The sequence below is a fragment of the Epinephelus lanceolatus genome, chromosome 3, assembly GCF_041903045.1.
Source record: "Epinephelus lanceolatus isolate andai-2023 chromosome 3, ASM4190304v1, whole genome shotgun sequence".
NCBI classification, from domain to species: domain Eukaryota; kingdom Metazoa; phylum Chordata; class Actinopteri; order Perciformes; family Serranidae; genus Epinephelus; species Epinephelus lanceolatus.
The window spans coordinates 30,995,987-31,009,458 of record NC_135736.1 but is presented as its reverse complement, the minus strand read 5'-3'; the positions used below and the strand labels follow the sequence as shown (position 1 = coordinate 31,009,458).

The following is a 13,472-nucleotide window of genomic DNA, read 5'->3' as shown; positions in this document are numbered from 1 at the left end:
ATTTAAGACTAAACAGGAGACGGATATTAAATTCCTCAGACTAAATGTATGTGGATTACGTGCTAAATTTCAATTTGGCATTACAGAATACATTAAAGACTATGACTTTATCTGTTTAACAGAAACCAAAACAGATAATATCTGTAAATCAGACTGTGATGGATTTACTCCTTTTGTGCTAGAAAAGAAGAAATCAAGTTATAAACATGGTGGTATACATGGGGTTTGTCTATTAGTTAAAAATGAGTTTGCAAATTATGTTCATGAGATAAAAGACACTACTTCTGATGCCATCCTGTGGACTAAAATGGCCAAAGCAGCTTTTGGGTTTGAATTCATCTTGGGAACAGTTTATGTGCCACATGAAGGATCTATTTTTTTCAACAAGGACTATTTTGGAAATGTCTCCCAAGATATTTCATTTATGAACAGTAAATACAGCTTACCAATAGTGATGTTGGGTGATTTCAATTCAAGAACTGGTACTCTGAGTGACTCTTTAAATGTAGGTGACATAGGAACGAGTATTAGAAATGGGCTGTCTTTTGATGGCGAAATGTTTTTAAATAGTGAAATAAATGATTTTTCTTTGATGGATCTACAGAGGGTCAGTGAAGATCTAACGACTAATAATAATGGTCACAGTCTAATTGAATTATGTCAAAGTTCAGAGTTGAAGACTGTAAATGGAAGATTTGGGTCTGATAAAGGCACTGGGCGCTACACCTGCTTTAATTATAATGGAAACAGCGTTATTGACTATGCCATAGTGTCAGCTTGTTTGTTAGCACAGATTATTTATTTTTGTATTGAACCTTTGGATAAATGCTTGTCAGATGTCCACTGACCTATTAGTTTAACTATAAGAGCCAATAACCTTGGTACTCATAAGTGTGAAACTCTTACAGATACTGCTTATTATGATCCTGAAAAAGATTATAGACACATGACCCATTTAATATTTAAACACCGATGGAAACCTGAGTTAAAAGCCACATACCAAGAAATCTTTAATTTAGAGGTTATAAAAATGTATGATTCAATGATTGATGCAATTAATATTTCCAATACAAATCTGGTTGAAATAAATAACATTAGTAAAGGTATATGTGACATTATGGTAGATCAAGCTAAAAGTTTGGGTTTATGTAAGGCATATGTTCAGGATCTGTACAAATTTGGTAGAATGTCAAAAAAACTACAGAAGAGAAAACCCTGGTTTAATGCTGAATGTACTGAGGCTCGTAGAAAATATTTTAAATCCATGAACATATTCAAATTTAACCGCTCTGTCCAATCTAAAGTTGAAATAAAATGTATAGCTAGAAAGTATAAATCCATCATAAGAAAATGTTCAAGGCAGTACTATGATTCTTTACATAGGAAACTTCGTACACTTAAAAAATCTAATAGTAATGAATATTGGTCTATTTTAAATGCAGGTAAACCATCTGGAAAATTAGGAAATGTATCTATAGAAACTTTTGCTGAATATTTTAAAAAACTCAGCCAAAAATCGAGTGATAATTGTACACCAGAAGACCAGCAATTTGACCTCAGACAAGTCACCTCTCCTACAAATGAATACATAAATGATTTGTTTACTTTGGAAGAAATACAGCGAATGGTAAAAAAATTTAAAAATAAAAAAGCAAACGGTATTGATGATGTTATAAATGAATATATAAAGAACTCCCCTTTGGAAGTGTTGAACATTATAGTTAAATTTTTTAATTTGGTGCTGATAACAGGTATAGTCCCCACTGACTGGTGTTTAGGAGTGATAAAACCACTATACAAAAATAAGGGACCAGTAGATGATCCTGAAAATTACAGAGGTATTACTTTACTTAGTTGTATTGGTAAGCTTTTTACGGCTGTTATAAATTACAGACTAACTGCTTATATAGAGTCTGAAAGAATTCTTGGAGAAGAGCAGGCAGGGTTTAGGAAAGGCTTTTCAACCCTTGACCATATTTTTGTTCTTCACTCACTGGTTGAATGGTACCTGCCTAAGAAAAAAAGACTATATTGTGCTTTTGTTGATTATAAAAAAGCGTTTGATTTGGTAGATCGGTCATCATTATGGCTTAAATTATTTGCACTTGGTATAAATGGAAGGGTATGTGATACATAATATTTATGAGAATGCTAAATCTTGTGTTAGAGCTGGTTATGATTTGTCTGAACAATTTGTATGTAATGTAGGAATACGTCAGGGGGATAATTTATCACCACTATTGTTTGCACTATATTTAAATGACTTTGAAAAATACGTGGGTCAATGGTACAAAGGACTTCAACTTTTCTCAACTGAATGCCGCAATGTGATGAATGGTGAAATAGGGATATATCTGAAATTATATGTCCTGCTTAACGCGGATGATACGATTGTACTGGCAGAGACTCCTTCAGAATTACAGACCGCATTAAATGCAGTTGCTTCCTATTGTAAAAACTGGTATTTAATTGTTAACACAGACAAAACAAAGGTTGTTATTTTCTCTAGGGGGAAATTACGGATACTCCCAGAATTTAAGTTTGGTTCAAATAAATTAGAAGTTACTTTTGAGTATGACTATCTTGGAACGTTATTTAATTTTAATGGATGATTGCTAAGCAAGTTAAACTAGCTAAAAGAGTTTTATTCTCCTTGGAAAACAGAGTTACTAGATCACAGTTACCTGTTGATATACAATGTGAGTTATTTGATCAGCTTATAGTGCCTATTCTTTTATATGGAAGTGAAGTCTGGGGATTTCATAAACTTGACCAAATTGAAATGCTTCACAGATCTTTTTTGAAACGTTTACTTAATGTTAATAAACGCACAGCAAATTGTATTATTTATGGAGAGTTTGGTCTAAATAGTCTAGATTTAAAGCTAAACATGAGAATGATTAACTTTTGGGTACATTTAATTAGTCATGATACAACAAAAATCTCTTTGATTGTGTTTATTGTTTTCAAGATTTTGTATGATGACAATATTTTTAACTGTAAATGGATTTCCAAAGTTAAAAATATTCTTGATGATTGTGGTTTATCGTATTTATGGCATGACACTGGACGGATGAACCCTAAGTATTTAAAATTAATGATTGAACGTAGATTATCTGATATGGAACTACAGAGATGGCATGAGAAATTACGAAGCAACCCTTTATGTGATAGTTATAAATTGTTTAAAACTGATTTCACTTTTGAACCTTATCTGATTATGTTAAGACCTGCCGAAAGAGTTTGTTTGTCTAAGTTTCGGTGTGGAAATCACAAGTTACCTATCTCTGAGTGCAGGTATGACTGTGAAAATGTCCCTCGGCAATGTACTCTTTGTTTGACTGGCAATCGAGGAGACGAATATCATTATGTACTTGTGTGTTCCTTTTTTAACAAAGAGAGAAGAGAGCTGGTCGGACAGTTCTATAGAGTAAATCCAAATATTTATAAGTTTCAAAAGTTAATGTCATCTCTAAAAGTAAAGGTCTTGTCAAATTTGTTGAAACTTTTAAAGAAAATCCTGAATTAGCCTGAGTGTCAGACTGAAGCTCCCAGAACCTTCAGTCTGACATGGCTTCCATTGAAGGCGATTTACAAGGGGAAGGAATTTGATTTTTTCCGTAACCAATCAGACGACTCACCCAGAATCTGACGTCATTAGTATCCATGCCTCGGGGGTGCCGAAAACAAGTGAGCATTGCCCGTTTAAAATGTCTCCGTCGTGCACGCCCAGCTGCATCGCCGTTAAATCCGGTTTAGCAGCTCCCTTAATTTGGTCCTCCATTAACGCGAGTAGTGGCGAAATACCTCGATAGCATCGTCAATGTGGTCTGTAGGATCTGTAGCGGTCGCCATTGTTGCTATCCTCACCAGTTACCCACCGGCGTACAGCTTGACATCAGCGTGGCGCTGATTGGCTAATCGCTAGACCCCCGGCGTTCATTGGTCCGTCCATCGTTTGGACGAGATAAATCACAAATTCATTGAAGTATGCCAGACCAGTAATGCAAGCCTACTCAGTTGAGTGGGCGGGGTCTATGGTCTGGAACCAGGCTAATCCTGAATAGTTTCTCTTGATTTGCTTTGACTTGTACATATGTACACTAATTCTGCTCCATTTATTTTGTTGTGCATTGGTTGCCGCCTGCTCTGATTTGTTAATGTTATTTTTGTCTGTCCCTTATACCCTGGGGAGGGGTCAAAAGGAAATAAATGAAATGAAATGAAAACTATATAGTGGACTACAGAGTGAGTGGTGAGTGATTTGGGCCACAGTGTGGTGTCAATACTTCTACTGAAGTAAAGGATCTGAGCACTTCCTCCACTCCACACAAACAATAAACCAGTAAAATGACATCACTGTGTTTATTAATAAAACCTTTCTACCCTCCCCAGGGAACCGTCATTATCATAGCCAATCATGGCGACAGGATCGACATCCCTGCCGGAGCAGTGCTGGAGAACAAGATCATTTCAGGAAACCTGCGGATCCTCGACCACTGAGGCCTTCTGGGGGAAAACGAAGACAAACAGACGAAGCCATCTGCACCTTGAAGAGACTCAAAGAGATAATTTTTCTTCTCTACACTGATGAACAGCCACTGCAGAATCTGAATCCACTGTGTGTCGTCTGCTTCTGCTGTCAGATAACCTAGTACAATATGGGTCAGCTGAGTGTCATGTGATGTTTGGACTCTCACAGAAACTCCTCACAAATTTCATATCAGAGTTTTGGGTTTTTTTAATGTCATATTTTGAATTAGATTTAAAAGTTTTCATCCTCTAGACTGTTTATTGGTCTCTGATTCAGACGGAGGATCATGGTTGTGTGAGGATTACAAATACTGACGATCACTGACAAATGAGTTACTAAAGTCCTAAAGAATAAACTTTGGAGGTTAAAGAGGGGTTAAATTACCTTGACCGTTATTGGCTGGCACCTGGAATAGATGAGCTGCTGGGTCTTAGTAGCACACTCTAAAAAATAATCCACTGGTTCAACTTTAAAAAATTAGGGTAACAGTTTGCATGCATCTTCATAAGTAGTTCCAACTCTGCCATTTATGAGTCAGTCCTTTGAGTTTTATATAATCCAACAAACTTCATTAGTTTAGTACAACCAACATGATTTGCTTTAACCCTAAAAAGAAAACTTAATTAAGTTGAATCAACTTAATATTTATGCAAAAGTTGTGATATTTTGTAGACAAATTATTTTATTTAAGATATTCTAACTTATTTATTATAATTTCATGCTAGTCAAAAATGTTTTTGATTTTGACCATCTTAAAGTAAGTTGTCAACTGACTAAAACACACTGATACAACAAATATAATCTTTTAATGAAAAAAATAAAATAAAACGTTTTTAGAGTGTAGTCACACGTGCGCTCTTTGGATATATCGGGTTTACTATTCGATCTTGTGAGGGACTCACTGCATGAGTAAAGTATACTCTCAGTTAAGAAATCTAAAATGCAAGTCTCCATCAAAAACAATCCAAGGCACACTGTAGGGTTTTTGATTTAAAGATGGAATATCTCTCTTAGTGTTACCACATTAAATGTGCCAACAGACTGTCAGAAAACAACTTCCTAAAAGTTGTTACTTTCTTTGGCTTCATGTGAAGGTGATAATTATAACGGTAAAAACTGTTGGCACTTTTTGAAAGTTGTGCGCAGTTCTGTGGGTTGGAGGAATTGTTGAAGTTTTGCATAATGCTGTTGCGTGTGTTAAATGTTGTGCATATAGGCCTACTGTTTAGCTACGCTGTTGAGATGTTGTACAGAGACAACACCCATACTTGCACTCCATTATCTGATTTTTGTACTGCTTCATCGCCATATTAGACAATTTTATGACACACAAATGAAATGCAAGTTCAAGATAAGTTTTATTGCACAATTACAGCTGAAGTTTTTGGTTTGTCTCTGCATGTCAGCAATAACGGCCTCCCATGGCAAGTTCTCACAGGGCATCACACCCCTTCCGCCAGAGCTCTGACAAGTAATTAACAACTAAAAATGTTCATCCTGCACTGACCCTAGTCAAGAGAGGATGGGCTGTGGCCAAACTATCACTTCCCCTTCTGCTCCTCATACTAAAACTCAACGGTTAGAATTTAAAAAAAAAAAAAAAAAGTGTTGTTGTGGTTGAGTAGGTGCTTTGTGAAGCTTAAATTCAGCAGCCTGTTTTACCAGCAAGAAAGAAAGGAAATGAGAGGAGGAGAGGAGGAAGTTGCTGTTCACTAGCGTAATCCCTATGGAGCGCCAACAAAAACAACACCATTAACAGTATTTAGTCATCAGGTAAGTATTTGTGCTGTAGAATGTGGTATATCACTCAACAGAGGAATATGGAGTGGGCATCAGAGGATTCTTAAGGACTTGTTTTACTGCTTTTTACAGATTGATTAAAATGTTCTGCACCACTTTTACACTAAAGAGTATTTGGTGCATTCCTTTCAATCCAAATGCAATAGGTCTGATATGAAAGTATTATTATAGAAGCAAGCAGCAACAAAGTGACTATTAAACCAAAAGAAATAAAAGTTAAGCTGTAGTGGATTATCACATTTTTCACAAAGCAAAAAATTCAATGTGTCTCATAAAAGTTTCTGCTCAGTTTCCTCATTCCTCAAACAGTAAGTGTGCACTGGGTGAGACCTCTGTAGATTTTGGTGCATTTAATTTCATGTAACTTTGGAAGACACTTGATTTGTTGAAGCCTCATAGTAACTTCAGATACATGTCAGACAAAAACTGAGAAATGTGGACTTTGTCCTCCATCACTTACACTGCAAAAATATTAGACAGGGATCTTTTAATGGGAAGTATGCATTATTATAGTAAGCATGTTTCAATATGAGCATGTGAGTGTTTAATGAATAAATGCAAATCTATCTAAGAGCTAAGAAAATCATCCAGAATATGGAAAGGAAGAAAGAAACAGAAAGGAAGAAAGGATAAAGAACAAAGTATTTAGGATAAACTGGGTTATAAAGACAATTTATCACTGGGCTGGACCGTGTAGGCTACATAAAACATCTCTGACGCATCAGCAAGAGCTTACTACAGTAACTCAGTAGCTCTAGTAGAACAAATACCTCGACCTCAAGGCTCCCAATGGCACACTGTTTCCTTCCACAGGAAAGAAAAGGGCGTTGCTTGGTGTGATAAGCTCTTACTTCCCCACTGACAGTGTTCTGAAGAGAATTATCACTGTCCTGCCATTTGATGTACGCAGACTTGATTTTTGCTCCCAAGAAACTTACTTTTCCCTGCTGGTATGTGCCTTTCGACATTTGCTTTTCATTTCAGTGTTTAATCATTTATGTTTAACGGGTGGGAGTGTGGGTGCTGTGCTCTCATGTAAGACAACTAAGGGCTTGTCTAAACAAAGTCTAGGAGCAACACGCTACATCATCCCATTGCTGGCCTGTGTACAACTTTTTATTCACGTGTGGTCTTGCAATTCTTCTCTTGGATTTTTTGTTTCAGCAGACTGTGCAGATAGAAGATAAGAAGAGCCTATTAAAATGTGGGACGGAGGAAAACTGCTCATTGCTGTAATCGTTGTCACTGGTCTTTTCCACAAGGTGAGTATTTCTCTTACAGATGGCCGCTTAAAACATGTTGTGTTATGTTTGGAAAAAAAAAAGTGATATTCTCTTGTCTTGAAACTTCAATCTAATTAAAGGTGACAAATTTAAAACTGCTGGACATGGCCCCAGATGCTGTGGATGACCTGTACGATGGATGCCGTCAAGAGGCCATGGAGAAGTTTATCAATTCAGGCTTGTTAGGACAAGAGCTGAACGCCAGTGCAGGATTCCAGCAAGCATGGAGTGCAAATAACCACTGTCAAAAGCTGATCCCTGGAGGAACAAAAGACCATACTGCAGCACTTCTGACATATGCCAATGCAGATGTGGGTTTTATAAAGACCTTTGACGCTGCCGTAGAGACAATGGGCGGAAATGCAAGCACCTATGAAAACCATTTCCATTTCAAGTCCCTTCACTTCCTGCTCATGGACTCAATGTCGCTGCTGAATCCAAAGAAATGCGAGACTCTGTATTTTATTCACGAAGGTTACTCAGCACCAGAGGGCTCAAAGGTGAGATTTGGAAGCTTCATTAAAGTCCATTCAAGCTATACTACGCTAAAGGAACTGGAAGATTGGGATGGGCAAGTCATCTTTAATATCACTACTTGCTTCTTTGTCCACCTGGGAGCGGACATTTGCAGTGGAGACCAGGACATGGCACTCATATCTCCAACTGAGGTGTTCACTGTGCAGAAAGTAGCTAAAGTGTCTGACAGCATTAATGACTCTGAATACACTGTGATCGTTCTGAACCACTCAGCACGGAACAGCACGCACAACTGTTACATTTCTTCACGGTAAGACATTTTCTTGATCAAAACAAACTACTTAACTCTATGATTATTAAATGATATATTAACTTGTGATTTCTCTATCTAAAAAGTGAGTGTGATCTTTGAATGTTTTATAATTATTAATAACTAGTGAAGAATTGTTTGGTGTCAGATATTTTAAATAGATACAAAGATCACACCGTTTTACCTGACTTAATGTAAATATGAACTGCTCTTCAACCAAAACAGTTTCTTAAAGGTCCAGTATGTAGGAAATGGAATTTAATATAATCAGTGTGTTTTTTGAGCGTATAATCACCCATAAATACGAATTGTTGTGTTTTTGTGACCTTAGAATGAGCCATTTAAATCTACATAGGAAGTGGGTCCTCACATATGGAGATCACCATGTTGCGCCTCCATGTTTCTACATTAGCCCAGAATGGACAAACACAACGCTGGCTCTAGATATGGCCATTTGTATTTTTGAGATGGCCGCCATAGTTAGCATGCCCTCCATGAAAAGAGCATTTGTTTCAGAGAGGAGGAGACCTTTGCAGATAATTACGCTCCCGCTAAAAACCTCCTGAACGTCTGGAGCTTAAGTTGTCAGAGAAAAATGGTGAGAGCACATTAGCAGGTGCTGGGCTAGCAGCCCGACAGCAATGTTGCGAACAGGGTTGGAGAAACACTGATTTGTAACATGAAACTTCTTTATTCAGTGGTTTTAAAGGCTTTAATCAGATCTCATTTATAAAACAATACATACAGACAAAGGCCAAAGATGATGTGCACCAAAAATATTCGACAATTTCTACAACCAGGCTTCCTCCTCACCATCTGCATCGGCAATTTCGCGTCTCCAAAAACATTCGTAGGCATGTTTCTCTCATCAAGTCTATTTTTATAGATCACAACTTTTGCATTAGAAGTGGCTTACGCCTCGATTTGTGCGTATGCAATGTTTATAAATGAGACCCCTGGTCCGTTATTTTTGGAGAGGAAGAGACCCCTGCGGATAATTTGGCTCCCTGAAAAAACCTCCTGAACAATAAACACTGAAGGAATTCTAACTTCAAGAAGTTTCAACTGGTTGCAATCTGTAATCCTCACCACTAGATGCCACTAAATCCTACACACTGTTCCTTTAAAGAATAATATATTTTGAAGCCCATTACCTGCAGTTAGGGCTAGGCGGTATGACCTAAAATTCACATCATGGTATAAATCGAATCCCTTCACAGTAACGGTATATATCGCGGTATAAATTTAAGTGTAAAAGTTATAATAGAAGTGTTTCTGAATGGGTTTTGTAGTCCCTTAGCTAAGCTAAATTGATAAAAAAAAAACAACAACAACAAAAGCAAAGATATAATGTATTTTTTAGAGCATTTATTGTGCAGAATGCAGATCTCAAAACTCAAAATTAAAACCCAGTACTCTATGGTACAAAATGTCCCCTGGGATCTATATCAAAAGGTAATTTCCTTCTTTTAGCAAAATCCTAAATGACTGAGTTGTGTTTTTTCCACCTGGACCTTTATGCTCTGCCATTTCTCCTCTAATCATCACGCTGTAACCTGTGACAGGCTGCTATGATACCACAGCTATCACACATTCACATATGGAGTTTTTTGTGGAGCCCCTAGCGTCACATAGGTTTACATTACCAAAGGTTTATGACAAACTCTCTTGCCGAAAACCAACTCCCGTGTGCGCACGGCGAGAGAGGAGAGGGAGAGACGCTGTGCTGCTGCCAGAGGAGACACTGAATGAGTTCCCTCTGGGCGGTAAGTCGCTAAAAGAGTCTGAGAAGTCCGGGGCTGTTCATAAGACATTAACTCACTCACTCACAAGTTCTCCAGCAACACATGTTGCACGTGCTACGCTAAATCACGGACGTGAACCAGCTCCTCTTGCTCCGCTGTCTCTGTGCTCGCAGCCATTTTCACACTGAGGCAGGTGCGATGACGTCATCGACGATAGGACGGTAGAGCGCAAATCTCTACCGTGGGCCAAATTTATATCATTTCTACCGTCTACCGCATATACCGTGCAGCCCTACCTGCAGTCAAATATATTATTAGGTCTATTCCGTCAGGTTTATACATTTAATTTACATATAAAATTTCCATCCAGCTTACTTTAATAAAGTTTGTGTAATTACTGTTGATTCACTCAAATATCAGAAATGTAATATAAGTAAATCCATAATTCTGTATATCTGAAATACACAGAGTTTAAGAACTGCCATTACGTAAGCTTCATTAAAGTCAATTCTGTGAGCTATGGTTAGAAATGTCGCCATACTCTATTGATCTTAGTTTTATTTGATTTAAAAACTACTTGACTCAAATGGATGGAAATTGTATATCTCATTGAAAGAGACAAACCTGACCATAATAGACCAAATAATTTCTCTAACTGTAAGATATTTATCTCTCTCTTTTTGTCTCTATCGCTCTTCTTTAGGTCCCGGGCTTATGTCTCCACCCAGTGGCTGGTGTTGGTGCTTGTGGCTTCATCTCTTTTTTTCTTTGTTGAGAACAAGTGAGAAATAATGAGCAGCTCCAACTGCACTGAGAGTTGTTGCAACAAAAAACTCTGCTTTGTTTGTACAAATTTGTGGTCATGTACAAATTGATTTGCTGTGATGTCTGCAATTAAGGTGCGACAGGCTTTTGTAGGTCCACTGCAAAAATCATCATCATATCGCTTTTTTTTTTGTAATTACTGCAACCACAATTGCTTCCTGCCTATCAGCAGAATTATACTTATATCAGTAAGATAAGGGGAAGTGCAACAAAGGTGGCATGCAGCTTCAACTTTTTAGTCAGCTTTTAAATATGGGAGTTGAGCTTTACATAAACAAATAAACTGGTTGATCATGCCTTGTCTTACCTCATTTGTGTTCCAGGACTGAGCTGTGAGCAAATTTTCATGACAATTGAAGCACTTTACAAAGTCATCAAATACAGGCTGGATCCCACCATAAATATATAACAGCTTTTTTCTTAACTTTCATTGCAAGTTAATTTCTGTAGAGAGAAATATGTCTGCAGTCTAGACAACTACCTGAGGAGGACACAAGTCCAAAGATTTAGATAAACCCTGCTCAGCAGATCTTTAAACAATGGTTATGAAACACTGTTGACACATTCTATATTACAGTGGTGATCATTTATAAGACATGCTTTTCAGCACATCAATACTACACTACACTGAAACTGCACATGCAATTTGGTTGAGTTGCTGAGTTAAAGTACATGAGATTAATGCCACTTTTCCATAGTCACTAATACACCTAATAGACTGTAAAACCTAATACGGAGATTTAATGGTAACACCTATTGTTTCAGCAGTAGCAAATACATAAGTTTTTAGCAGACATCCCAACATGCAATGTTTCAGAGTTAAAACTCTTAGGAGATGCCTCTTTTTAAAGGTTTGAAGGAAACAGACATGATGAAAACATGTTTGTCTTTAATACATGTTAAATGAAGTCATGGTTGTTTACGTAAACAATGAAAACCATGATGAAGGTGGGTATTAAATTCAGTCCTTACTCTAGTGCCCAAGATAGGCATTGACAGGTGGAGCAGGTGGAGCAGGTGGAGCAGGTGTCATGCTGATACTCTGGGCAAAGTGGCTTCAATAAGAGCAGCCGCAGCTACAGAGACATAAAGATTCTAGTGTAGACTGAAGAACGGACTCCTAACTCTGTAAATGGTATACATAAGTGTAACCATACAAGTATCGATTGAACGTAAAATCTTAACTCTACTAAACTTGTTATCTCAAGTTCAGTGAACTTAACTGAACTGGCTTTACATTTTCAAACTTAATCTACATCATAACAAAACAATAAAACACAAATTCACCATAATGGCTATATAATTTGAGTTTATGTGTTTGTGTCTGCATCAAAACATCATAATATTATAACACATACAACACTTATTATATGCAAACAAACAAGCAAACAAACAAACATAAAACAAAATTAAATAACAGTAACTAACAACAGTCCCAAACAAGTTAATTTTAAAATGGCACATGCTTTCTCCAACTAACAAAAATGACAGCAGCAAGCACTTGTGAATCAAGGGTTGCTTAATTTCGGAGAGTCACTATAATAGATTTAATGTTGGAAGAGCAGCATTAATACTGATGCTGCAGTTGCTGAAATTCACTGAGTGGTGGTCTGATGGCATTAAATACACCATGAATAGAGCATTTAATCAAATGTGTATACCACCATATTACATCACATCACACTTAGTGTAACATTAAACCAATGTGATAATAAAATGTTCAAAGCAGCTGAAAGTTGTTCGTGATGCTGACAAAGTATTTGGCAATATCTAAAAAATAATAATAAGTATAAAAAGATGTATGACAGCTGGATCAATCTGAGCTCAGTGGGATATTTTACCAATAGATTTGTTTTAACATTTTGGCAAATTGGCACCATTGAAATTATGCTGATATAGACATAAGCAGTTACAGTTTGCAGTGTACCCATGGATGTAAAGACAACTATAACTGGAGTACTTTTATCCTCCTACTATTAAATGGAGAAACCTCTGTCCCTCCGTCCGTCCGTCTGTCATCATCCGTTTTCCTTCTCACTGCTTTGACCTATTTCTCTGAACTTGCACATAAGCTTTCATCTTGGTCATGTGCAGACAGCCACGATGCCATTTTTGCATTTTTCCCACATTTCTACTGTTTATATTCACGTTTTTTTCCCACTACCCATTCATACTGTGAGCACCATTAGCAGCGCAAGCTACGCATGCACGGAGATCACTTGGAAAACACCTGCACTGGGACCACAGTTTGGCTGGGAAGCCTTTATCTCCAACACTTACGGATCGAAACCACTTGGAAAACACCTTCGCTCAGACCACAGTTTATGGCTGGGACATGCAATTTCAAGCACCAACACTTGCTGAAGACTAAGTTAATTATTTTACTGAACGAACGCGTGTCTATGTGCGTGAGCCAGCCATTACGTATTTTCACTTTACTGGCATTAGCCTACAAACATTACAAACTAAACATTGCGCTGTGCACTTTGCACTATTTC

General features: G+C 37.3%; 1 protein-coding gene across 5 annotated transcripts in view; it reads left to right on the top strand.

Moving 5' to 3' along the window:
* LOC117255895 (UTP--glucose-1-phosphate uridylyltransferase 2) overlaps positions 1-11,270 on the top strand; it is a 29,650-nt gene extending 18,380 nt beyond the window's left edge. For 2 of the 5 annotated variants that reach the window (XM_078166264.1, XM_078166263.1), the window contains 4 exons: positions 4,396-6,307; positions 7,502-7,596; positions 7,698-8,404; positions 10,853-11,270. In XM_078166264.1, coding sequence (XP_078022390.1) covers positions 7,537-7,596; positions 7,698-8,404; positions 10,853-10,934 — 849 coding nt within the window. In that variant the 5' untranslated portion in view covers positions 4,396-6,307; positions 7,502-7,536 and the 3' untranslated portion in view covers positions 10,935-11,270. Of the gene's footprint in view, positions 1-4,395; positions 6,308-6,369; positions 7,285-7,498; positions 7,597-7,697; positions 8,405-10,852 lie in introns of those variants that run through there. The other 3 variants (XM_033625129.2, XM_033625130.2, XM_078166265.1) reach the window with 3 other exon arrangements.
* The last annotated feature ends 2,202 nt before the right edge of the window (positions 11,271-13,472 follow it).